A 25,912-nucleotide genomic window follows, 5' to 3' on the forward strand; every position below is an offset into this window, starting at 1 on the left:
CTGGCCCAGGGGCTGGCCTACGGTCCCGCTTGATCAGACTTACTCTGCCTCTCTGCTTTCTGGAGCTCTGATGAGAACATCTGCTCTTCGATCGACGCTTCGGGTATTGCACCCAAAGGGTAAAAGAAAAGTGAAATTGCCGAGCAGCGTGACGTGAGTGCATCGACACACTATTGTCCCACCTCCCAACCTTCAAGGCGGTCCTCAGCCCCAGGGAGGAGGAGCATGGTCAGACCCAGGCGGAAGATAGGGCCACTTGTTCTTGCAAAGGCAGGAGAACAGAAAGTCTAATTCATTAACTCAAAGGAATCGAAGTTGTTTTGAGGTGAGGTGGCAGAGTTATATGGAGAGGAAGTGAACTTCGTATTTGCCCCTTCCCCTTGCTGAGATGGCGTGAAAAGGGTCAGGGAAAGCCAAAGATTTCTGGTCTTCTCTCAGGCCCAGGGGCTGGTGGGCACAGTAGTGAGCCTGGACTGAACAAGGAAGGCCCAGTGTTTGGACACGGTTGGGCTCAGCGTTGTAAAGTGGGGAAGATGTTCCTCAAAATTCTGGAAAGCAACCAGTTTACAGAGAGAAATCTCCCAACTCTTGCAATCAGAGGGAAGTACTAAGTTTGGACAGAGAAGCCTGAGGTGCCATTCCAAATTTTCTAGAATATGTGGGCACTTTACAAATGCAGCCAGAATTATTAGGGGGAAAAAAAAACTGAGCTTCAACTACTGGCTGAAATCTTGAGAAGGCACTGACATAAATGCGCCCGTTTTTTTTGTTTTGTTTTGTTTTGTTTTTGCTTATTAGCATAAGGTCTTCAGTATTTCTCAGCTGACCGATGGTAAAACTGGGACTGAAGGAGTATTCCGTTCAAGTTTATGAGAAAGTCCTACTTTGCAACATCATGCATTATCCCGAATAACAATGAGCTGGAATTTTAGGTTCTATTTCCCACTGCCTTGTTTGTCTCTACATTCCCTACAGAATCAGTCTCTCTGGGTGAAAGATGCCTGGCCCACAACTACCAATGACAGTCCTTGGTTCCTCACTCAAGTGCAGAGTTATCTTTTTGTTCCATTTGACCCTTGGGGTGAGAAGATTCTGGACTGCCTTCTCCTTTTTTTCTCCCACCTAGATTTAGGTCAAGTAGGTGATACCTAAAGGAAAATTAATGTTTTCTTTCTACCTGAAAGATTTCTCTCCATTTTGCTAAGTGAGCTGAGATCTGACACTTGGAATTGGGAAGTGAACTGTACAGTCCTGATCATAACCCAACGCGATAAGCTAATCTTGCGCCCTCCCTCAGCAAAATCCAGCCAAGTCTCATCCTGGAGCACTAATGAGATTTCACTATTTTTAAGTCCAATTAAGTCAGATAACCAATCCCAGATTAATCACATTCCCATGAAGATCTATCACCTACGATTCCCTCTCTGGTACCAATTTTTTAATCAGTTGGGGTTTGAGGGTACAAGTAACCAAATTGACTCTGGCTAATTTGGAGAAAATCAATCTCTTGGAAGTATATTAGGTAGCGCACAGAATTTATGCAAATACTAGAAAACTGGGGTAAGAAGATAGGCAGTCTGGGCAGTAAGATTCCCTGCCTGGGTCATCCCCCTGGCCTCGGGTGCCCGGTGTGTGGCCATTGATTTGGCAAATGAATTTTTCTCATTCTGATTAGAAAGGAATATCAGAAACTATTTTCGTTATCATGTGATAGATAAGAATATTTATTTACAATTTTCTCTTGAGGTAACAAAAAATAACTCACCTATCCTTTGTCATAATATACTTCAAAGAGATCTGGATCACCTGGATACCCCATACAACATCACAATGATTGATTACATGGGTGAGATTATGGTGATCAAACAGGATGAACAAGAGGTAGTCAGCACATCTGCTGAAGAGGAATAAATTACTGACTTTCAGTAACTGGAATGAATCTCAAAAGCAAAAGAAGACATACATCAAAAAGCATATGCTGTATGTTTCCACTGATGTAAAACTTTAATACGGGCAAAGCAATCCCATAGCAATAGAAAGAAGGTCAGCAGTTGCCTGATGCTGGGGCTGCAGAGATGACTACCCACAAAAAGCACCAGGGAACTTTCTGGGGTGATGAAATGGTCTCTATCTTAATTGTGGTTCTGTTTATATTTGTTAAAACTCATCAAAATGTACACTTTAGATGAATGCATACTCAATAAAATTGAGCTAAAAGAAGTACACATAATTTAATAAACTCTCAGTACATATGTCATTTGAATGTGAAATTACAGGTAAGGTTTTCCATTACTGCATTCTCAAGCATGCGTTATTTAGAAGCACCTCTTATCCTTATTCACATCCTGTTCTGGTTTAATGATTTTTGTTTGATCTCACATTATTTCCAGTCCTTTCTTTCTTTTATCTTCCCCCGGATTTGGCTGATATATCTCTGGCAGGTCTAAAGAAAGAGGTTTTGGTACCCAGGATGTTCATGAAGAAGTTTTCTAGTTTAAGTGAAGGGCTTCAGGTAAAGTGTGGCAGTTGCGTAAAACAGTTTTAATCCCCCTTACTGTTGACCTGCTGTAGCTTCCACATCTCTGTCATCACCCACCGTAGTGACCTACCAGGCCAGGCCTGTTGCTCTGGTATACACTTGGATGGGGTACGCCATATCGGTGCATCTATAGGAAGCATGGAAGTCTTCTTAGACCCTAGAACCATGTTCGCCATCTCTTTTCTGGGGGGTTTATCTGTGTCCTTGTAGGGGAAACCCAGGGGTCAAATACATTTGAGAAATTTTGATGTAAATAATAGACACAGACAACAGTTTAGTGGTTACCAGAGGGAAAGGGAGGAGCAGGGAGGTAGATAAAGGTAAAGGGGGTCAAATATATGGTAACGGAAGGAGATTTGAGTTTGGAGGGTGAACACACAATGCAATATGCAAATGACGTATTACTGAATTGTACACTTGAAACCTATATAATTTTATTAACCAATGTCACCTCAATAAATTTAATATAAATACATAAGTTAAACACTTTCCTATGAGTTAAGATTTCTCACAGACCCTACATGCCAATGTACATTAGGAATATTTAAAAGGGGTGTGTATAAAGGGACATTCCCCACCTCCCCGGAGTAGCTGTTCTAGAATCTTCTCTTGCCCTGGCTCAGCCTTAGACGGGACTTCCACACTCTCCAAGCTCCAGCTGCCTGCCTGGCTCCCAGCCACTTTCCTGCCTGGAGGTCTGCCTCTCTCTCCCTCTACATGATTTCTTTATATTCTGGTTCACTTTCTTTCAATTTTCTTAAAGTAATAATTTTATCCTGACAAATTATAGACATATCTGATCTCCCCTTTAATTTCTTATTTTTTAAAGTTTGATGGCGTCTAGTAAATTTATTCAGTTGTGTAACTATCACCATCATCACAATCCAGTTTTAGAACATTTTCATCACTCCCCAAAATATAGAAGTACAAAAAGTACAGAGGCCGGTAGAGAAGCAAATACATGGTAGCTTCTCAGCTCCCGGGGATCCTAGGGCTGGACCCCTATGCCTGCTCCCCTCTGTACCCCTCTCCCAGGCTGGCTACAAGGGGCAGCAGCCCCCCTCTAGAAACCCCCAGGTGTCCTAGGAATCTCACAAGTTTTCAGAAGTGGGGAAAGGCTTCAGGCACTGTCTTCAGCTTCCTGCAAGATCTGCTCTAAATACTTTCACTTTTCTTTCCTCCGAAGCTCGGCCCCTCGCTGCGTGTAGCAAAGCACAGACTTCCTGTTTTGCCCACTGGTATCTCTCGCCACTCTCCCAGTCTCCCAGGAGCGACCCCCTGGCTGACCCTCTGGCTGACCCCTACTCTGGGGAAGGAGAAGGAGCAGGTAACAAACTCAGCATTCAGGTTGGTTTTCATCGCGACTGCTTTATTCATTTTTGAATATCCGGTTTTTCTGATTAATTTCCTGGCAGAGCTGCCGGGTGAAACTCCACTATTTAAACTGTAAGGCTCTCTCTTTGTGTTTTCCAAAGAGAGAGAGAGGGTGTGGGGAATTGAATAGGAGGCTACTGAATGGGGGACAGCCGTCGAGGGGAAGCACACACACAGCTTCCCCCTAAATGCCTTCCCCCTATATTCTAGCCTGTTGTCGTGGTTGGGAAGAGACTGCTATCCGCCCTCCTCATCTATGCTCTGGGATCCTGCACTCTGCCTGAAAGGGACACTCATTCCAAATCCACTGTGCAAGTGACTAGGGGTAGTTGGGAAGCTGGTGGAAAAGAAGAAATAAGGAGAATACATTTAATTTCCTCTACTGTGTATCACAAACTCTATTTTTTTTTCTTTAAGCACATCTATAATGATTTCCTTGAAATAAATTCCTAGAAGTGGAATTTGGGACTCAAGGAAACACATATTTCAGGACATTTGACACAGATTACTAAATTAGCCTTCCGAACATTTAAACTTGTTTACATTTCCACCAGGAGTGTCTGTGATTATTGCTATTATTTTCTATCATGGCCAGTTTGACTGACAAATATGTTATTTTAAGTTGTCTGCATTTGCACAGTTCCAACTCCTAGTGAGTTACCATTCTTTTATTATATTTATTGTGCAGTTGACCTAATTGTTCATGTCTTTTGCTTATTCGTTTTTCAGACTCCTTTGCATAATAAAAATGTGAACACTCATATATGAGACATGGTATCATGCACTAGTGATAAATGGTGTTTGGCTCAGATGAGCTCTGCTTTGCCACCTAGTACCTTGGGCAGGTTACTTAACCTCTCTGTTCTTCATCCTTGGGAATCATAACAGATGAAGAATGAGGAACATCGATTGGGGGGAATCCTTTTGTAAGCTATGTAAATGTCTAACTACTATGTTGTACACCTAAAACTAATATGATATTGAATGTCAGCTGTAATTGAAAAAATTTTTTTGATTAAAAAAAAAAAAGAATGAGGAATATGGAGGATGTTTTGTTCTGAATGCCACTGTGTAATTAATTAGTCATCCTAAGTGGGACCCCGGGCTCCTTCCTCTTAGCATGTGTTCATTCTGACTTTCTCTGGCCATATGCTCTTTGAAATATCCTTCCTTCATGCATATCGTGGATGGTTGACATCCTTCCCGCCTGTTCTCTGTCCATCAGGATTCCTTCATGGTTATAGACAATTGCTCTTACGGCAATTTTTCTTGTTTTCCTGTACTGTTGTGGATTTTTTTTTTTTTTTACATTTTTTTTTCTGTCAAACTTAAAGTTTTCAGGAATGAGGAAAGAGAGAGAGAGAAACGGGCACTCGATCTACCACTGGGATTAAATTTCTGTAAATGGTTATTAATTACATTTCAATTTTCTCTTCGACATAAAATGAAGTTGGAAAAATGGGATCCATGTTTGTTTTGGCTTTGAATTTTTTGTTAATACCTCTCTTTTTTAAAAAAAATAATTTGTCAAGAATGTCATCTGTAAATTTTCTGCCTATGATAACTTACTGGTATTTTCTCATAACCTGTAAATGGTAAATTTTATAAATGTTGCATGGGCAGGGGAAAAGGCACATGTCTTTTCTGAGATATGAAATTGAAACATGAATCAGTTAAGTCACCTTTACTAATCATATCTCTTATATTCTTCACGTCTTTATGTTTTGCCTACTTGTGTGTTGAAGATTGTAGATTATTTATTAAAGTTTCTAAATATTATCAGGTTTCTGTCTTTCTATCTGTTCTGGGGAGTCCCTTTTACTTGAGCGTTGCTAGTGTGGGCCTTTAGCTGCAGTCCAAGCAATCTTAACACAGTTCAATGTAGCCACAGATTATAGTACTTATGACTATGAGCCAGGAACCAGAAAGTCGGGATTTGTTCAATTGCACCACTTCCAAGTTCCACAACTTAGGGCAAGTGATTAAACCTCTCTATGTCTCACTGTCCTTGACAATAAAAATGGGTGCAGTCATAGTAACCATCTTGCAAGGGTTATGTGAAGAGCAAATAAGTTATTGCATGTGAAACCCTTAGAACAAAGTCTGGCACACTGGAAGCACTCAATAACTATTAGCTTTTTTAAAAAAATAAATAAATAACAATTAGCTTATTAAAATATCTGCCTGATGTTTAGCAGCAGCCCCTTTGGGATTTCAACATCTTATTGTCGGTCACTTTTAGCCAACATTGTTGCTGGGCATTGTCATTGCTTCCTATACCCATGAGTCTTTGAGGCAAATGTTGCTTTGCAGACTACTCAAAGATGCTTTTGGGACCAGAATGCCTTTCTTTAGACACCCATTGAATACAAAGAGTGGCTTCCCAAGATCCTTCAAGGCTTTGCTTATCTTTTCTTCTCATGCCCCTTATAGGATGTTCACCATGACCCCGGCGTTAGAGAATGCTCTCCTCCAGCAGTTCATGTACCAGAAGCTGGAGATCTCCTACGCCATACGCAAGCCATTTCCCTTCTTCGAAGGCCTCCGAGACAAATCCTTCATCACTGAGAGAATGTATAGGGTGAGTCATGTTGACCACTTTCCCACAGCAGCCCAGCCCTCACCAGGAAGGCCTGATTATTGAGGTCTCAAACCACAAACCCCCAGAGTTTGAAAGCACTAGCCCAAAATGTTTATTATTAGGGAAAGGGGTGTCATAGGGTAACCTCAAACCAGGTGATTAAAAAAAAATGCATTCTCTCACAGTTATAGAGGCTGAAAGTCCAAAATTAAGGTGTTGGCAGGATTGATTTCTTCTAGAGGTCCTGAGGGAGAAGCTGTTCCCTACTTTCTCCTGCCTTCTGATGGTACTGGCCATCTTTAGTATTCTTGGCTTATAGAAACATCACTTCAATTGTTCTTTCCATCTCTACATGGAAAGAAGACATTTTTTCTGTGTCTTCTCCCTTTCAATCTCTTCTAAGGATACTTGTCATCATAATTTAGGGCCCACCCTAATCCAAGATGATTAGTCATTTCAAGATTCCTAACTGAATTATATCAGCAAAGACCTTTTTTTCAAATAAGGTCATATTCACAGGTTTCAAGTGAACATATCTTTGGTGGGGAGGGGTCACAATTTAACCTGCTAATGGCACTCTTTTAATTCCTAAGAGAGGTAGGGGAGGAGGGCAGAGGTAGACAGGGTAAAGAGGGTCAAATATATGGCAGCTGAAGGAAACTGGACTTTGGGTGGTAATCACACAATAGAATACATAGATGTCAAATTATAATGTACACCTAAAAATTATATAGTTGTATTAGCCAATGTTACCCCAATAAACTTAATTTAAAAAATGAAAAACAAAAACAAAAAAATTAAACCAAGCAAACCAGGATGTTACCCATAAAAAAATAAATAAATAGAAGGAGAAGGAAGAGGAGGAGGAGGAGGAGGAGGAGGAAGAAGAAGAGGAGGAGGAGGAGGAGAAAGAAGAAGAAGAAAGAGGAAGATGATGATTTAACCCCAAGACACATCCAGAAGTAGAAAAATTTATTCACTCTAAGAAAGAAGAAGAAAGAGGAAGATGATGATTTAACTCTAAGACACATCCAGAAGTAGAAAAATTTATTCACTCTATTCAGTGATTACCAATATTAGTAACAGCATCTGGCTAAACTGTGAATTCTTCAAACTAAAATGTGAGGGTCAGCTGGTGAACAGGACTAACTGCGGTTCTTCTTGGCATTGATGTGGATCTGCATGAAAGTCAAAATTGTCCAGCTGGGGCAGAAAATAACACAGGCACTGCATCTCATGGCTTCACGATAACAGCACTAGATACCACAACACAGCATCAGATGGCCAAGCTAGGACTGCTTTTCGCCTTTTTGTTTTCTTTTCTTTTTTTGACCGAAGTGGAAAGGTTTGAATGTATCCCCCTAGCTTTTAGCCCTGGAGACCTCAACTTCAGAAGAAACTGCTGACCAGGAAATGTTTAATTGCTGCAGGGCATGTTGTTGTGTTGCTCTATTTTTTACAAAACCATAAAAGAGGAATTGCATTTAAAAAAATAATAATAATTCCTAAGAGCTTGTCACCTATAGTCCATTCTAATGTGAAGCAAGGCAGGCAGTGGGAGATATGAGTATGTGGACAATAATGGCACTCTTTTTATATGATTTGGGGTTTTTAAAGCATTTCCTGAGCCTAGAGAAGATTTAGCAGTGGTAGAACCATCTCTCCCCTGTCTTGGCCTGGTTGGCTCCAAGGCCTCTCTGGATCATAGCTCAGATGTCACTCTTCAAAGAGGCCTCCTTGACTTACTCATCTAATTAAGAACCCCCGCGTTATTTTCTCTCATGGAAATCTGTGCTTTCCCTTTATAAAACTTCTCTCAATGATAATTGGGTACTTATTTAATTTGCATATATTATTTAATGCCCATCTTCTCTGCCTGACAGTGCCCCTCCCCCAATAGGGTAGCACCATGTTGATCTTCTCCACTGCTTTGTGCCCGAGGACTAGATTAGTACGTGTTCAATAAGTATTTTGCAATCAATTCTCTCTTGCCATGTTTATCCTATAGCTGGAACCCATTTTGGCCATCAAGTCCAAGAGAGAAAGAGAGAGCAGAGGATAACAAGCAATCAACAGGATTGCCATTAGTGACCAACCACTAGGTCCGCTGTTGAAGTGTCCTACCCAGAGCCTTAGAGAATTAATTACACCATAGCAGCCTTCGACTCACATTCCTTCCTTAAACTTTCTCTTTTCATCTTAAATGTACCTAAAATAAGGTTAACAAAACAGATTTATTTGAAAGAAAGCTAAATTATTTATTCCTATGGCTATCAAAATATATGAGAAGTTTCAAAAGTAAACATGTGGAACTGCCACTTCTCTACAGTAGAGAATTTGACTCTACGTTTTGTGTTAAATTCCTTCTTAAAAGGGCAAAGTAGCTTCCTTACAACTTAGAAAATCAGAAATGTCTAAGAAGGCTCTCCACTCCATTTTATAATCATGTGTAATACTCCTTGACTCCATTTCTTAAGGAATCTCTGGAAGCCTGTAGAAACCTGGTCCCTGTATACAGAGTGGTCTACAACATTCTCTCCCAACTGGAAGACACGTTCAGCCTGTCATTTCTGCAGCTGTTATTCAGCCAGATCAACCTGCGTGAATACCCCGACCTGAAGATGATTTTAAATAGCTTCTTAAGTGGTATGAGGGTTCTTGAATACTTTTGGGTTATAGAAGCATGAGAGCAGCTGCTATGCTGAACGTTGGGGGTGCTTTTCGGCCCTGTGGAATAAGCACGTCAAGTGCCTACTTCCTCTTTGGGAAGGTACGGGTCTTACTCATTCACGAGTATGGCAGGAAGAGCAGCCAGCCTCTGACCTATGATGACTTTCTAGAGGACACAAATGTTTCTGTAGGACCAGTTCTATGAATTTGGGGGAAATTGTTCAGTTTAGCACACTGGACATCTCTAGGGAATGCATTATGTGACAGAAATGCAAAGTTACAGAGACCATTTCTGATGGAAGGACAAGGAGAACCAGAGAGAAAGAGTAGTAGGTAGAGGTGGTTAATAATAAGCATCTTTTTTTTTTTTTGAGTGCTTCTTATGTGCCAGGCATTATCCCAAGCACAAATATCTCATGTCATAATTTAAAGAATCCTGAGGAGTCATTGTTACCCCCATATGACACATAAGGAAATGAGAGCTCAGAATAACGTTCCCAAAGTTACTTGTCTGTTAAGAGCAGAGCCATAGTCCTACTTGGATCCCCTAATACCAGGGCCTGAGATTTTAATGACTATTCTAAACAAGGAAAGCTGGAAGGCAGAGTGCGAAGCTGGAGGAGGGAAGAAAGGCAGCTGACGAGGAAGGGAGAGGAATTGTGGATACAGAGATAGAGAGAGAGGGCATGAAAAAGAAGTGGAACGTGAAGCACACTGAGAAAGAGAAAGAACGGAATAAATAAAGGAAAAAGAGCAATGATAGAGCCGGGAAGGAAGAGGTAAGAGGAGCAGATGGTAATACCATTTTAGGTTTAAGGGAAAACACTTTGGCCGAAACACAGGGTTCACTATTGAGAACAACAGGGGAAGACCAGCAGATCCCACTGGATTGTGACCTTTTACTAGTGGAGTCACTACTGTGACGGCTCTTTATCGGCTCTCTGACACTTTACCATCAAGAGGCTCCTCCCCAAAGGGAGAAATGATTCCTTGAGCTTAAGGGGCAGCAAATGAGAAAAGTCATCTTCCAGCAGGCACAGCCGCATGCGGGCCATGGCAGCCTTGAGACAGTGCTGGGAGAATCGTGCCCTCAGAGGCCATGCGACGCAAGTCTGATGGCCAGAGGGACCCCACACCAACGTGCCCCCCTGACCTGACTGAGCTCAAGTCTCTTTCTTGATCTGCAACTCTGTGATTTTTTTTTGTGGGCTCCTCCCCAGAATAACTCCATGTCCCCTACCTATTGGAAGTCGAGTGTAAAGAAATCCCTTCTCAAAAATAATTTTGAGTTTCTAGGGTACTGATGTGTGCTTCTTCCCTAATCCTAGTTGTCAATTCCTATGGAGGACGGAGCAAGGCCACCCTGACCCTCCCTGAAGCCCCAGCGAACTCACTAGAAAGAAGCTCCTGCCAGACCCTGCTGTCACTACCCCCACCGCAGCACCCCCCATCGAGGCATCTGACCCCTGGGCCCAGAATCAGTACACCTGGAGCATCCCCACAGCATGTAGTGGAGGTCTTGGGCGAGCCATCCAGCCCTGCTGGCCCTGCCAGAGTTCTTCTCACAGTCACCCAGAAAAAAAGGATCACTCCAGGTAAGAAACAGAAGCTGTCCAGCACCTGTGCATCCCCTGCCCAGGATGCCTGTGGCCATGTCAAGAACCCCAGGGTCCTTTCTTAGTGTTGACCTGCCCCTTCCATGCACCTGCCTGTCATACACAGCTTTGTCCAAAAAGGATTACAGACACTGCCAGGGGCTTGGGCAAGGCTGTTGCTCAGACACTCTCTCTCACTGCTTCCACCACTGGACAGCCCAACCCTCTGCCCTCGGACTTTGGTGCTCCTTCTGCCCTGGGCATTTTTACCATTCACTCTCCTGTATCCTGTAATGATTTTCTTTTCTCTCTTCAGTGACCAACTTAACAACTCACACAAATGATGAAGCAGATTCACAACAGATGCCCAGCACTCCCTCTACCGCTATGCAAAGTAAGATCCTTGGGGCTAACTTAGTTTAGCTCAAGGTGGCTGTGAAGGGAGAACACGCACCTGCCAGCCAGGAGGCTTGTGGCCTCCTGGAACCCTGAGAGCAAAAACTGGGTGTGACAAAGGAAAAGAAAAGAGGGGGACCGATGCACTGTCTGGGCACAGGACTGCGTATAGGGACTCCACCACGGCCAGTATGATGCTGTGGTATCCAGCATCCCTGTCCAACCCACACTTGAAACACACTGTTCTGACTGACAGGAAATGGTTATCACACACACATCCTCCACCCTCACCCGACCGCTCAGTCTCTGATTCAGGGGCCTTTCAGTTTCAACCATATTAACTTTACGTATGGTTTGAATTCTAAGAGCAATGTTATTGAAATTATCAGAAAAGATGTTAAAATGTTTAAAGGTCTGCTGGACCTGATCTCGTTTCTAGTTTCTAAGACCATGTCACGTATCTACTGCAAACCATCATTATAAAGGAATTAGACTATAGTATATTAAATATAACCAGGTACATCTGGGTGCTGCCAGAAATGGTATCATGAACCCTGAGTAATACAATTATGAGAATAAGGGGCCCTATCTGGTCCAAATAATGTTTCCCCCACACTTCTAATACATACTGTCCAAATAAGGCTAACATAATCATGAAGCCCATATCGATGTAGGATTCCATCTTTTAGATTTCGAAAAGAAAAGAGTAAGTACCATCATTAAATTAGTAAGTAGCCAGTTGAAAAGAAATGATGGTTCACTGTCCCACTCTGCCCTGCCCTCACCAAGCCTTGGTGTTTTGTTGGCCCCATCATTTTTACTGTCTAGAGTAGCTTGTTCTCTTTTCTCCTCTGGTTCTCGCTTGCTGGTCCTGGGACCTGAAATTCTTTTTCTTCCTCTGCTCAGTGTCCAGTGACAACCTAACCTCCCACATAAAGGGTGAAGAAGGTGCTCAAGAGATGTGCCATGCTCCCTCAGCCAGCGTGCCAGATAATCTTGATTTGGACAACTTAAGTCCACCTTAATTTTCAGGTCTATAAAGAGGAGAAGCCATTGGAATCTTCTAAGGACGGGGCTCCCCTCATTGCTCCCAACCACCATCATGGTCTGGCTCTCGCTGTTTACCCAGCCCTTGGGAGCTTAGACAGGCAGGAAACCCCCGCTCCTGGAGTGGGGGACCGATGACTAGAGAAAGGAGCCCCACTAGTACCCACTGGACTTGGACTCAGACACCATCAAGGGTTCTGCAAAAGGAGGACATTTATCTGCCAGAAGGCATTTTGGCAGGAATCCAGGGACAGCACAAAGGACTGAGCTAGGGCAGGACTGTCCCCCTCAGCCACTCTCCGAGGTCACTCAATAAGGTAAAGCTCAAAACCGCTCCACCTAAATGCAAAGCAAGTAAAATCACTGTGTGGCCCTAACATAGAGTGGATGCCTCCTGGACATGGATGGTCACCCTTCCCAACCCCCCACCCTGATTGTGTGGAACTTTCACTCCCAACCCTCAAAATTTCTATGTTTGGGCTTTTAAAAATTGATAGCATTAAAAAATTTTGAAGTGCAACAAATTACTTAAAAAGTTTAGCAACTGCTTTCCACCTACTTCAGTTACCTGTTCCTAAGTAGGCCAGAATTTAAGACAGATATCACAGCATCGTGTAAACAAGAAGGTGACAGCCTTTCCTGAGATGGGCCTTTATTTGTTATGGCTTCAAGCCCTTCTGTCTTACTTAGTGCAGCAAAAGCTAAGAACTTTGTATTTATTTGCTGTTAACAAGTGTTAGCAAGTACAGGGTGGCTGCTCCTTGTACAGTCCTTGTGTACAGAGGTATGAAAGGCTCTAAGCCTCCTTCACTACATCTCAAGATGAAATAATCACAGATAAAGGGAGTTAAAAATATCCATTCACAGACATCTAGGCAATAACATGTATTTTTCATATGGCAGACACTCTCTCTCACTGTGGCCATCAGAATTCAAGGTCACCACTTACACTGACCTCAGCCTCATTCCCTGAGTGAGGGCTGCTGAGACCCTCTGTACTTCTCTTCCACTGAGTAAGGGGAACCCACCTAAATAGGCCAAACTGAGCCCTTCTCTGCGGAGCAGTTGTTCCCTGGCACTGTGATAGTCACACAGGTCGCAGTAACCACAAGTTGATTGAAATCAAGGGAAAGCCAGGGATCCCTGAAGATGGGCAGGTGCCCGGCCCCGGGCCACACATATTCTCCTGTTCCCCCACTGAGCTCCCTCAGTACTTTCTCTTCAGTCCATTCTGGACTCGGAAATGAATTCTGTTTCCTTTGTCAGTGATAAGAAATGATTCTCCTGAACCAAACAACGCAAAAGAGCTCCAGGAGGCGTCCAGCACAGCTCCCAACAAGAAAGGTAAGGAGTGCCTTCCTCCCGTAGATGTCAGGAGGGGAATTTGGAGTTGCATTGTTTTTTTTGTTTGTTTGTTTTTTTTTTATCATATCTTATCATGAGCCTCACTACATGATTGTAGTCATGAGGCTCAGTACAATTTGTTTCTGCAATTCCCATTAACGACATCGTTTTTTAAAGCCTTCATGAAAATTATAGAGAAACGGGAAGAAATTTAGGGACATTGATATATGCACCCACTGGAATTGCCTGTTCTGAAATCAGCAAGCTCCCCTATATCCATAGCTTCTTAGAGGGTTCGTCGTGTCTCCTTCTTTACCTGAAAGTGGGTTCTCCAAGAGGACATTGCTTTTTCTTAAGCATGGCTGCATGTTCTCTGCTATCACTCACCTCATGGTGGAAGGCAGGTTGGATATCCGCCCCTTGCTACCCATTGCCCCCGGCCAGCTCCCTTGCTCCCCAATTCTCTTTTTTTTTTTTAGGCTTAACCATTCAAGTGAAACATTCTCTCCTTCTTCATCACTATCATCCATTAGTTTCCCACAACTCCCCAGCAGACCTCGAAAGCCGACTTAAGAGTTTTTCTGTCATTTCAAGTCCTGCCATTATCCTGGACACCTTTGAGGGACACGTGGATAACAGACCCATCCAACATCTGACCTCTCCAGTCCTTCGTCTGCTCATTTCCAATGACATTTTCCTCCAGCAATGCTTGGCCTCCCATGCCCAAAAGCAATCCACAGGCCCTTTCATCATTCAAGGCTGGCTCAACTTCCCAATAATTAATTTAAGAATTCTTTTTTTTTTTTTAACTTTCGTTAGCACTTATTTGATGCTGAATTTACTCTTGGACAGTAAGTTCTTGTTTCTTCAGTTTCTTCTGGGATATCCCTCACTTCTGTGCCACCTCCTCTTCCAGTATAGGCACGACCTGCTCCCTGTGAGGGAGGATCATCTCAGGGTGGCAGGGAGAGCCCAGATAGGGTTAACTCCCTCATGAGCTCTGTAAGTTCTGTGCAGTATCTTGGGGATTTGTTCATCTGGGTGTGCTCAGAGACCACAGAATCTACATCTAAACCCTTAAGTTCAGCATTCCTCTGCATTTTTAAGCATGTACAGCAGAAATTCAACACTCTTTTTGGGCCACCAACCCAGCATCCAACCCACACCTACCAACTCCAGCATTGTAACGATGGAACAGCACACATTGCTTCTATAAAGTGACATCCTTCAAATACTTGTGGCTTTTTGGGTATGCATACCCTTGATGGCCTGGGCATTTTCACGGGTGTTCCTAAAGTGAACATGAAGATTTGAACCTCTTGATTTGCATGAATTTGTGGAGTTTTCTGGGTCAAGTGAATAGTGGACCGTTTTCAGAGGTCACCTCAGGTCGCTCATGGGAAGAGCAAGAATTCCCTTTTTTTTTTTTAAACACCAAACCCTTGACATTTGCTCCTTGCTATCGTTCAACCTTCGATCTCTCCTCCTCAGCCTCATCTTCAAAAATTAATTCAAAACTATCCTCTCCTCATTTGCTTTTACAGTGTGTTCTCTCTGTATCTGTCCTTCAACCTCATTGGGCTGACTGGTCCCCTGGCCTTTCCCTTTTCCGATCCATCAATCTGCCTTTCTTCATTTGCCTTCATACCAGCTTACGGTCCAAGGTTCATTGCTTAATAACATTTCCAATACTTAACCTGCCTTGACTCTCTGTCTTCTCCAGAATGCTCTGGCAAGTCTTGGAGGCACCTGTTACTATTTCCTGCATGCTGCATCTGAAAACAGGCAGTACTGGGGAGAGGCACACAGAAGGGCAGAGTGCACCCACTGTGTCTTCACGATTCCGGTGCAAATGGTACCTCCACACTGTGTGACAATTCCACTTCCTGCAATGTTCCTCTCAGACCTTGAGCTGCAAACTTCTGATCTTCTCACTGCCTCCTTGTTTGCTCAAAAGATCGCTTTTCCTCCTATTGCATAGAAAGGAATCAGATGGAAATCCCCTCAGTTTGGGCTACCAACCCCACAAACCCTAACTGGGTCTGTCCCCTCCTCTCTGATTCCCTCCTTCTCTCCAAGGCAACCCTTCCACCTTCCATAACAGTGTCCACAATCCCTTCTGTCTCCTGAGAATTCAGCATCTTCCTCTCACACAGATCTGCATCCAGCCAAGGCCCAAGCCTATCCCAGCTCATAAAAGGAACTTCCTCTTGATCCTCACCTCACTTCAGCTGCCTGCACAGCCCTTCCCTCCTCACAGCCAAGCTTCTAGAATAAGTTACCTACACTCATTGTCTCCTTATCTTCACATCTATCCCTCTCCTGCCACTTTAGAATTTCTTCTCCCCCTATTACTTCATGAAGCAGCATTACCTAAGATCACCAATACCCTCCTGGCCACTGTGATTTGAAGACCATAAGTAAAAGCTGGAAATTGCCAACATATAAGATTGGCAGATCCATGCATGTAGCCATAAAAGATGATCTGTATTCTTTCTTTTTAGGGAAGAAAAGAAAAAGATATAGCTGGTCAACTCCAAGAAAGAGACACAAGAAAAAAAGTGTTCCAAGAGGTAAGAGGAAAGTACAAGAGAAGGCTGGAGGCAGGAGGCAGCCCATGTCTGTAGGTCAAGGTGTGGGAAGTAGAATTTTATTCTAAATGTAATGGGGAACCATTGACGTGATCTATCAGTGAAGCGACACTATCCAACTTAAAACTTGACAAGATTGATTTTGGTGCTGTGAAAAGAATCGATTGGAAATAAAGAATGGAAGCAGGGTGACCTTTTGGAGGGCTGATGCCATGAGAGTCGATAGTAGCCTGGATTCAGAGCTGGCAGTAGAGATGGAGAGAAAAGGGCCAAGTCAAGATACGTTTGGCAATCAAGTTGGCAGAACTTGATACCTTAGAAGCTGAGGATGAGACAAAGAGTGAGAGTCAAGGCTTGCTCTTTTATTTCTAGCTCTAATGGCTGGGTGAATGCAGTGCCTATTGCTGAGAGAGGGTGCAAATATATTTGGGGAGAAATTTTAAAATTCAGTTTTGACCTGTCCATTTCAAGAGTATGCTAACCATCTGTGTAGTTGTGCCAGGGATGTGCTTTGCCAAGAACTGTGAAGGGGTGAGATGTTACCCCACTTGCTCAGGCATGTTCATTATATATATGACTCCTACAGAAACACAAGTGACCTGGGTCAAGGAAAAGAATGCTTTATTGATATTCACAACCAGTTCAACAGCCAGGATAACAATGCAGTATTTATACCCCACATGCAGACCTACAGGCAGCAAGAATAGAGCTGATAGACCCTTTCTGTGTGAGTGGCAGATTACATTCTATTGACAAGGAAGGAGGAATGATGGGTTTTCTCTTTTTGCATGGGACAAGGACAGCCATCTTCCTCTCCTTCTGAAAGGAGGATTTTTAAAACTCTCTGCTTTGAAATCGGATTGAAAAAATCCTGGATCCTCACTCTAATTATGTGGAATTTAAATGTGTTTTTCCACCAATCATAGAAACACTAGGTGTTCTTGTCTTTTACTTAGAGATATCTTCAAAGTCTTCACCCCTTTTGACATGTAATTACCTAAGGAAAGATTGCTCCAGTAGTCCTGGTACTTTGGGACTTAACCGAGGAACCTAGCCCTGTCTGCAACCACTTAGCCATGTCAAGAGATGAGAAGTTTTATTTTATTTTATTTTGGATCAGAGCAATTAACTAGACAAATAACTATAGACCTAATTCTCATAGTATGTGAAAAGTAAAATGTTTCTAGGGGAAGTGAAAGCAAACATTCCCTGTATACACTTCCATATCTCAGGAGACTGGGGCTTCTGACAGAAGCACTGAGAACTCAAGGAGGTTTAATTCTCTCCTGACGTGCCAATCTGGCACTCAAGAAAAAATCCAATCCAAAGATATAAATATGAGTCATTGGCAAAAAGAAAGTATCCAGATCCATGGGAGAAAAGAAGAACCCATAAATCCTTCATAAATCGCCTTCATAAATCCTAGAAGAGGAATGCAGCCAAGCAGACTGAGGGAAGAGGCCAGTGAGGAGGGAGGAGCACTTGGAGAGAACACGTCAGCAAATCAAGAGGGAATAGTTGACTACACTGAGAGATTAAGATAAATACGAAGAAGCAGACCTTGGATTTGACTGCATGGTATCTCTGGAAGACTCCAGAGCAATTTTACTGGTAACGGAGGCAGAAGCCGGCTGGGTTAAATAATGAATAGGAGGTGATAGCCTATGTAGACAACTATAGCAATGAGGGAGAAGCACCAAGCAGCAGGTGGCAGCCGAAACCAATGGCTTAATGCTCCTTTTCCCTCACTTAGTTTGTCCTTAGCATGATTCCATTGTTCAGAATCACAGGGTTTGGACCCTTTTGAGACATTTCATAGAAGTAAGTTAGTTCTGTGACTTTTCCCCAAGGGTGACTGATCTTCCTGGGCAGAGAGGAAAGACAAGTTGCTCTCTCCCTCTCACCGCGTGTATTTCACATGAGCCTCCTTGGTTTAGTGTAAACTACTCAGATTATTCAAGTCACACTTCCTGAGCTTTATCAATCACTCTCAAGACTCCCGTAACCACCTCTCTGCTGATGACTCTCAAATCAAAATCTCCACCTCAGATTTGTCTTCAAGAAATATACAGCCAACTGCACACTGGTCACCCTGTGTGCAGTTGATACTGCAGTCTAAGTCCCGAAGATACTCCAATCTAAATATTTCTAAAATTGAATTCATCATCTTCACCTAAAAACTAATCTTCTAGTTATCATTCAGACCTCGATTCAACAGTGAGCATTAGTTCTGTATATATTCATTCTGAGAGTTGACAGTAGAGTTTTTAAAAGAAGAGAAAGAAAGTTCCTGGAGCTTACATTCTGGTTATGAGAGAGAAAGAATATAAGCCAGAAAGCACAGAAACAAGAGAATTTCAGATAGTGAGGACAAGATGAAAGAATTTTAAGGATAAGATTACAAAAGCGATTTGCAGCTTGGGGCAGAAGTCACTTTAGACTAGACAATTCAGGAAGAGGGACTCGCAAGTAAGAAGGAGCCGAGGCTGGGAGGAACGGCCAGTGTTGCTGGGTGATGACGAGGAAAGAATAAGGTGGTAGCAGGTGAGAAGTTCGAGAGGGGCTAGATGACGTAGGCCTCACAGACCCTTGGGGAGAATTATTTCACTTAAAATGAGTTACCCGGTGGCCAAGCCAAAAACTAAGTCATCCTTGACTCCCTGATGATCTGCCTTAGTACACTGACAAGTCCTATCGATTCCATCTCTTCTTTCCTAATTAAAATCTCGTGATTTCATTCCCACGTTTAAAATTCGGCCGTGGCCACCCATTGCTGTCCGCATAATGCTCGTAGTTCTTCGTGTGATTGTCAAACCTTTCTCCAGTCGGACTCTTCCTTTCCCCTCCAGCTCCATCTCTTTCCGACCAGCTTTCTTTCCTCGAAACTCCAGCTCTTCCCTTTCTCTCCTCTCATTTCTCTTCTCCCTCTTTGATCCTTGGCGCTTTTCTCTCTTTGAATGCTACATCCTTACTCTACACTACTTCCCATCAACGTTTGGCTTTGTCTCCTATACTCATCACTGGAGTTGGCTTCAGTGTCTTCTTCAAGACGGCACCCTCTGACTCCCTAAATTCGCTAAGTTGGTCCCATTGTGTGTTTCTATTAGCATCCAGCACTGGCCCTTTGGGAAGATCCCACATACTCTATTGTATTTACTTATGTAATGTGTCTCTTCTAGGCTAGATGGTGATCTCTGGGCACACAGGAGGCATTAATTATTTCTTGAATTAAAAAAAAAGAGAAAGAAACCATATTTTCTGTATCCCATAATTTGGAGAATGATCTGACAAAGGCTCGTTTACAAATTTATTATTGTGTTATGCAAAGGAGTCACAGATACCACTATCGGCACACGGTGCTGATATGAACTGAGGGTTATTGGAGAGAAATCTCACAGCAGAGAAGCAGAACCCTCACAATCCTCCAAATTTTTCTTATCCCAAGTTTAGGGCAGACATAGATGACCTGCATGCCCTATGACTAGCATTCCAGTACTGAGAGGCTCTACATGTTTCTGGGACCAGACAGGAACATTTATGTGACTGTACAACAGCGCACACTCCTCGGTCAGAGGAGTGACCTTGTTAGAAATGGGGAGCCTCTGGGGTCCCAGGGCTGGTGACGGCGGTCCTGCCTGGGGAACTCCGACCTGCGGAGACTTCTCTCTGCTAAGCTACCAGAAAGAGAAGGAGATGCCAGGCCCTTCCCGATTTGTCTTTCTTCCTGTGATATTTAAATGAAAATTTTTACAAGGATATTTCTAAGAGTCTCATTATTTTATATTTAATTAATCGCCTTTATTAAAAATACTAAAAACACCTAAAAAGATATACAAACTTTAGAGGAAAAAAAGAACACACTTAGTCATGCTGAAAATATACTGTTGTATGTAAAAAAAATGGTATTATTTATTTTTTGTAACAGTTCTCACTTCTCTGAAACCCTCCTTTTGTGACAGGGAAGAAACATTGAACTTGCCAATTAAAGCCAAATTTTAGGCTCTTTGGGGTTATCCCAGTTTTTTGTTTTTTGTTTTTGATAAGTATTTATTAACTATCATTGTTGAACTCCCTGCAGGTCCTGGTATTTCCTCTCTAACTTTTTGTCACTCCTGCTTCCTCTGGAAATGGCACTTGGATGTTAAAAAATAAAATAAAATAAAATAAGCTCACCTGCCAGGAGGAGATGTATCTGTGCCACGTGTGCAGCCTCCCAGGCCTCCGTGGAGATATTCTTGTTCCACTGGACCATGGTCACCCTACAGCGGCCAGCACCTGAAGTCCACAGCCAATTAAAATTATGATCTCTTCTTTCAACAATGAAGCATACTCCCCAAGCACCTTCCACCCTCACCCCACCCTCCCCCACATTGCACATCCTCTGTCTCAGCTTCATCCTCCACTGGAAGATTCCTGCCTCTCGATTCTTTGAAACCTTGCCCATTCCCCACTAGAAGCACCTAGGGGTCTCTGGATCTCTCCCATACCACACGCAGGCCCTGGGGAACCTGAAGAGGTACTTTATAAGGCCCCTCTGTTGAAATAAACCACCTGGCCATCTTTACTTAGATGAGGTTACCTCCTGACAGCAGGTGTAACTCAGATAAGAAACAGGAAATAAGCCCCCCTGCTCTGGGGTTCTCGCAAATTTATCTGGCTGATTTCAACAGGTTGTACAAAGAGTGAGACCAGATAGTGCGTTTGGAGGAAAAAGAAAGGTGTACCTAAGAAAAAATATATAATTTCAGAGTAATAGCAGGAGAAAAGTGAGGTACAGGGGTATAGAGATCTCAAAGTCTGGGGGATGGGGAATGAAAAAGAAGGTCTCTAATGGGTGTGGGGGAGGTCTACTGGGGACTCCAATGAAAACCATTCACAAATCACTTTTGGCCCAGGAACCGCCTCACCTGGGTACGGAATCCAAGAGACGCTCCAAGAGGTGAATCAGGTGACTCAAAAGAAGAACAGCTCAACCAGGAACGTGGAAGTGGTGACAAGGGCCCAAAAGGCAAGGGACGAATGTGCCCAAACATCTGGACTTGAGGGTAAGGCTGGTGACAGAAGCTGCCATTTGAAGGCTCAGTGTGGGAGGACCTTTCGTGCAGCAGCACAGGGTTAGGTAGATGTCTAAAGCTAATAGGGAAAAAACGGTGAGGTGTGACAAGAGTGACAGAGAAGTAACAAGTTGAGCCCCATCCTGTGCCCCTCCGGGGCCACCTGTTAGGATTCAGCAAGCAATCCACAGATGCTGTGCTTATAGTTGCCTCAAGAAACCATAGCAGAAACTGAGGCCAGCTGCCACTAGTGTGAGTCTTGGCTCTGCTCAGCAAGGAGCACCTGGCTTGCTGAAGACTCACCTGTATGTGGCTTGGGTGGGACCATGAGTTGGGGAAGGAAGAGTTTCAGGGAATCCTCTGGGCAGAGCGACCTCTGTTACCCAGTTTGATGACATCTCAGCTATAGCATGCTGAGTCTGTGCACTGGGAGTGTGGAGATTCAACAGAGGAACAATGGATACCGCAGGCACTTCTGCCCTGGAGAGACCCTAGCCTTTGGCCTTCACTCCAACAACTCAGTGTTCCCCTGTAAGTCCCTGGTGCCCTCTGCACAGCCAACCTGGCGCTGGCACTCAGAGCAAGCAGGTCTGTCACCACGGCCTATTCAGGATGCGTCTGCAGCTACCGCAGCCTCTGCTATGGCCTCTGTCCCACACAGCCGCTGGGGACTGGCAGCCTTGCATCCTCAGCCCATCCTACCTCCTCCTGTTGCAGGGTGATTTCTTATTTCTCTCCCCAGTTGTAGGGCTTGTTCATCTAGATCCCAGGTGAACTTCCTTGCTGTTTGCTCCGTGATTCTGTCACAACTTCAATTTGGTCACAAGAAGGATGAACAAAGCCTCTATCGTCTATGCCATTTTTTTCCCTCCTCCTTTGCTAACCTCTTTAATATCTGGCTTATTCAAAGATAGCTGGACTCATATCTGCTTCTATGCTCGGTTGTGATATGTTGCTTCGGTTGAAATATAGGAAGAAAATCCAGCCTCACACAGATCTGTAGTTGAAAAATGTTGGAGTATTCTAACAATCTTTTGAGATATCTCTGGATATTTATCTTTGATATGACACCAGAACTCAACAAGTGGTAGTTTCTTAAAGGTTAATTGTAAATGTAGAATCTGAAACCACATCAATGAACTTTTCATACTCTGTTGCAATAAAATGCATAATGCTATTTTGCATTTTGAATACATCATCTCATGCAAGATTTATTAATGTTATGGACATTTGAAAAATATGGGTCACTGAATTCTACAGTGTATTGCATCTCAAACAGTCACACAAGCATTTTCTTGAGATGATCGTGGAACTGCAAGATGCAGTGAACAGCTTTATACGTACTCTCCAGTTTTTCACAAAGACTATTAAAAGACATACTCAAGGAGAGAAATTGAATAGAATTAGTAAATTGTACTGGTTCATCAAGAAGATTCTTAAATAACGTGGTTTTTGTTTTGTTTGTTTGTTTGTTTGTTTGTTTTTTGATAATGAGTAAGCAATGGTGAACACTACAACGACTATTCCTAAGGCTTAGGAACACTTCTTTGATTTCTACTAAGGCACCAGCAGTTTTACCTGCCTGGCTCTTGCTCCATTTATACAAAGATATACATAGTGAAAAAGGCAAAGAACACCTTATTCTGAAAACAGTTTTGACCTCAAGGATCTCCTGAAAAGGTTTTCAATACCTCCCAGGGGTTTGCCTCACTTCGAGCCTCTGGTCCAGGGGTTCAGATGACTGCTGTCCCACTAGACGTCTCCGTTAGAAGAACCACTGCTGACCAGCCTTGCTCTGCTGTCCCCTGAGTGGGAGACAGACCCAGTGGTAGATGCATTCTCAGGAGGGCATCTACCACTGGGAGGGCAAGATCTGGAACCTCCCGCCTTCAGCTCTAGAGTGTGCAAGATCCTTCCTGGATCTCTGGGAGAGTCCCCACGAAACTTTCCAGCTGGAATTTACTGAGGTCTGAAAGAAATGTCTTTTTTTTTTTCCAGAGGTCAGTGATGATGCTTCAGAAACAAATGAAGGAAAGACATCCCAGGAGCCGCCCAGCACACCACCAAGAATCATGCAAGGTACATATGAGGGAATTGCAAGTCTCAGCGTGCAGTCCTTAGGAGACCAGATTCAGAACTGTTTTACTCTAATCCAGAGTTTCTCAACCCTTTTTTCATTATCACTGCCCTAGGGGGCCCACTTAGATGTTTTATCCTAATAAAGACCACACCCCACGATATTGTAATATCATGAATATATTATATATTGATTTGTGGACTGTGTATATTTATTTGTGTCTTATACAAAAAAAAAGTAAGATTCCCCCACCCCAAGAACCAGTTTTTGGGGGCAGCATCACCACTGCTGACAATTCATGCTCTAAGCGTATTCTTGGTATGTTATTGAAAGTGCCCAAGCCATGGATCAAGTTTTTCCCTAGGGTTTCAATCTCCATATTTCTCACATGACCTTTCTGGGACAATTGGGAAGAGAACATTTCATCATAAACACAAATGTAATAGTGTGACCGAGCATAAGCAGGGACATCATTGTGGGCATGTGTGAGTAAAACGGTGCATGTTATTTCACTCACCGTCCCTACTGTTAGGGGGGAAGAAGCTGAACATGCTTATATTTGTGGGTGATTTGGTCACTGTGTCACAAATACAAAACTCCCACATGACAAACATGACTCACAAATAACAAATATTTAATTATCATTACAAAGAATATGTTAAATTCGGCCACTTTAAAACAGATGATCGTTTTAACAGTTTCCCTACGTTGCATGGACTTCTATGGTAATATTTCAAATTTTCTCATGGATAAATTCTCACAGCCACCTTTGGAGAAGTTTGAGCAATTTATTCAGTTTTAAAGATGAGAACATGGAGACATGTAAGAGATGGATGGGTTTTTAGAAAAGTCCATGGATAAAGATTGGCAGACACAAGACTAGCATCCTGATCCTTAGAACGATCTTCAAGAACCATGATTCTCCATCAGAAAGGAAGGGACAGAAATAATACTGTCAAATTTTTGTCAACTCAATATTGTCTGAAATGAGTGTGGTCAATAAATATTGCTTATTTAAAAATTACTCTCTTTTGCATTACTTTCTAGATTCCCTGGATTGTGGAAGTAAAGTGTCTATAGGAAAATCTTCTGGAGAAAAGCGTAAGTGTAAATACTCTGCTGTTTTCTATGAGGGTGGATTTGATGTTACTCTTACTGGTCATTATGTCCATCAGGCTACAAGAGACATCCAAGCCAGAAAAAGCCGTGCGCTTTTTAAAACAGTGACTTTTCTCCAACATAGAAAATGTTCTGTACTTTGCAGCAGCCATTAGGATTTTCTTGCTCCACACGACAGCAAACCACCACCCATACACCAGAAGAAAACTTATTTCTCTCTCTTACATGGAGGTAGGTGGTCAGGGGCTGGCTTCATAAACCATAAAATCCAAGGCTCATTCCCACACCATACTCAGCATGTGACATCCCTTTCATGGGGATCCAGTCAGTCCATTCCAGACAAAGTGAAAGAGACAAGGCCATTTAAGGGATCCTTAAAACTAAACAATGCCTTTAAAAAAATTATTAGTGGTCTAAAGATGATTTTTCAATAAATTTGTCATTTGTATTTCTTCTTTAAGAATTTTCAAGTTATATTCTTTGCCCATTTTTGTAGTGTCTGTTCGTTAACAAATATAGAGGATTAATAATATTAACCCTCTATATTTTACTATATTATAGTTTTTTCTATTTTTTGTTTTAATATTATGGGGATTTAAAAAATTTTTATATATGTTTTTTTCAATTATAGTTGATATACAATATTATATCAGTTTTAGGTGTACAACACAGTGATTAGATATATATAAAACTTATGAAGTGATCACCTCAATAAATTCAAGACCCATCTAACACTATAGATAGTTATTATAATACTGACTATGTTCTCCATGTTATACACTACATCCACACGACAATTTCGTAACTACTAATTTGTACCTCTTAATCTCCTATTCCATTCAACCATCCCTTCACCCTCCTATCTGATAACCATCAAAATCTTCTCTGTACCTATGAGCTTGTTTCTGTAGTTTGTTTGTCTGTTTATCCTATACTCTAGAGTTTATAGATGGCATTTGTCTTTCTCTGGCTTATTCTACTCAGCATAATACCCTCTAGGTCCATCTATGTTCTTGTAGATGGCAAAATTTCATTCTTTTTTATGGCGAAGTAATATACCATTGTAAATATGTATCACTTCTTCTGTATTCATGCGTCTATCGATGGACACCCAGGCGGCCTCTATATCTTAGCCACTGTAAATAATGCTGGAATGATTCACATGATTCACAGTAGTGTTCTAGGTTTCTTCAGATAAATACTCAGAAGTGGGATAACTGGGTCCTTCTTTGTCTCTTGTGATAGCCTTTGTTTTAAAGTCATTTCGTCTTATGTACGTATTGTTACCCCAGCTCTTTTTTGTTTGTTTCCATTTTCATGAAACCTCTTTTTTCATCCCTTTACTTTTGGTCTGTGTGTGTCTTTCAGTCTGAAGTGAGTCTCTTGTAAAGGTCTTGTTTTATTATCCATTCCACTACCCTGTCTTTTGGAGCATCTAAATCCAATTACATTTAAAGTAATCATTGCTAGATATGTAGTTATTGCCATGTTAGTATTCACATTTTTCTCTTTTTTTTTCTTTTTT

The 25,912-nt window shown here is 42.5% G+C and overlaps 1 protein-coding gene across 3 annotated transcripts in view; it reads left to right on the forward strand.

Annotated features, from left to right (window-relative positions):
- The first annotated feature begins 3,725 nt into the window (after positions 1-3,725).
- The window catches only part of SP110 (SP110 nuclear body protein), a 39,896-nt gene continuing 17,709 nt past the window's right edge, over positions 3,726-25,912 (forward strand). Inside the window, exons 1-10 of one of the 3 annotated variants that reach the window (XM_025043227.1) lie at positions 3,726-3,886; positions 6,347-6,494; positions 8,972-9,140; positions 10,493-10,759; positions 11,076-11,153; positions 13,469-13,546; positions 16,051-16,119; positions 21,033-21,182; positions 23,190-23,270; positions 24,316-24,369. In XM_025043227.1, coding sequence (XP_024898995.1) covers positions 6,348-6,494; positions 8,972-9,140; positions 10,493-10,759; positions 11,076-11,153; positions 13,469-13,546; positions 16,051-16,119; positions 21,033-21,182; positions 23,190-23,270; positions 24,316-24,369 — 1,093 coding nt within the window. In that variant the 5' untranslated portion in view covers positions 3,726-3,886; position 6,347. The remainder of the gene's footprint in view (positions 3,887-6,346; positions 6,495-8,971; positions 9,141-10,492; positions 10,760-11,075; positions 11,154-13,468; positions 13,547-16,050; positions 16,120-21,032; positions 21,183-23,189; positions 23,271-24,315; positions 24,370-25,912) is intronic. The other 2 variants (XM_025043228.1, XM_025043229.1) reach the window with 2 other exon arrangements.

Source organism: Pteropus alecto, unplaced genomic scaffold, assembly GCF_000325575.1.
Source record: "Pteropus alecto unplaced genomic scaffold, ASM32557v1 scaffold110, whole genome shotgun sequence".
In the NCBI taxonomy this organism is placed as follows: domain Eukaryota; kingdom Metazoa; phylum Chordata; class Mammalia; order Chiroptera; family Pteropodidae; genus Pteropus; species Pteropus alecto.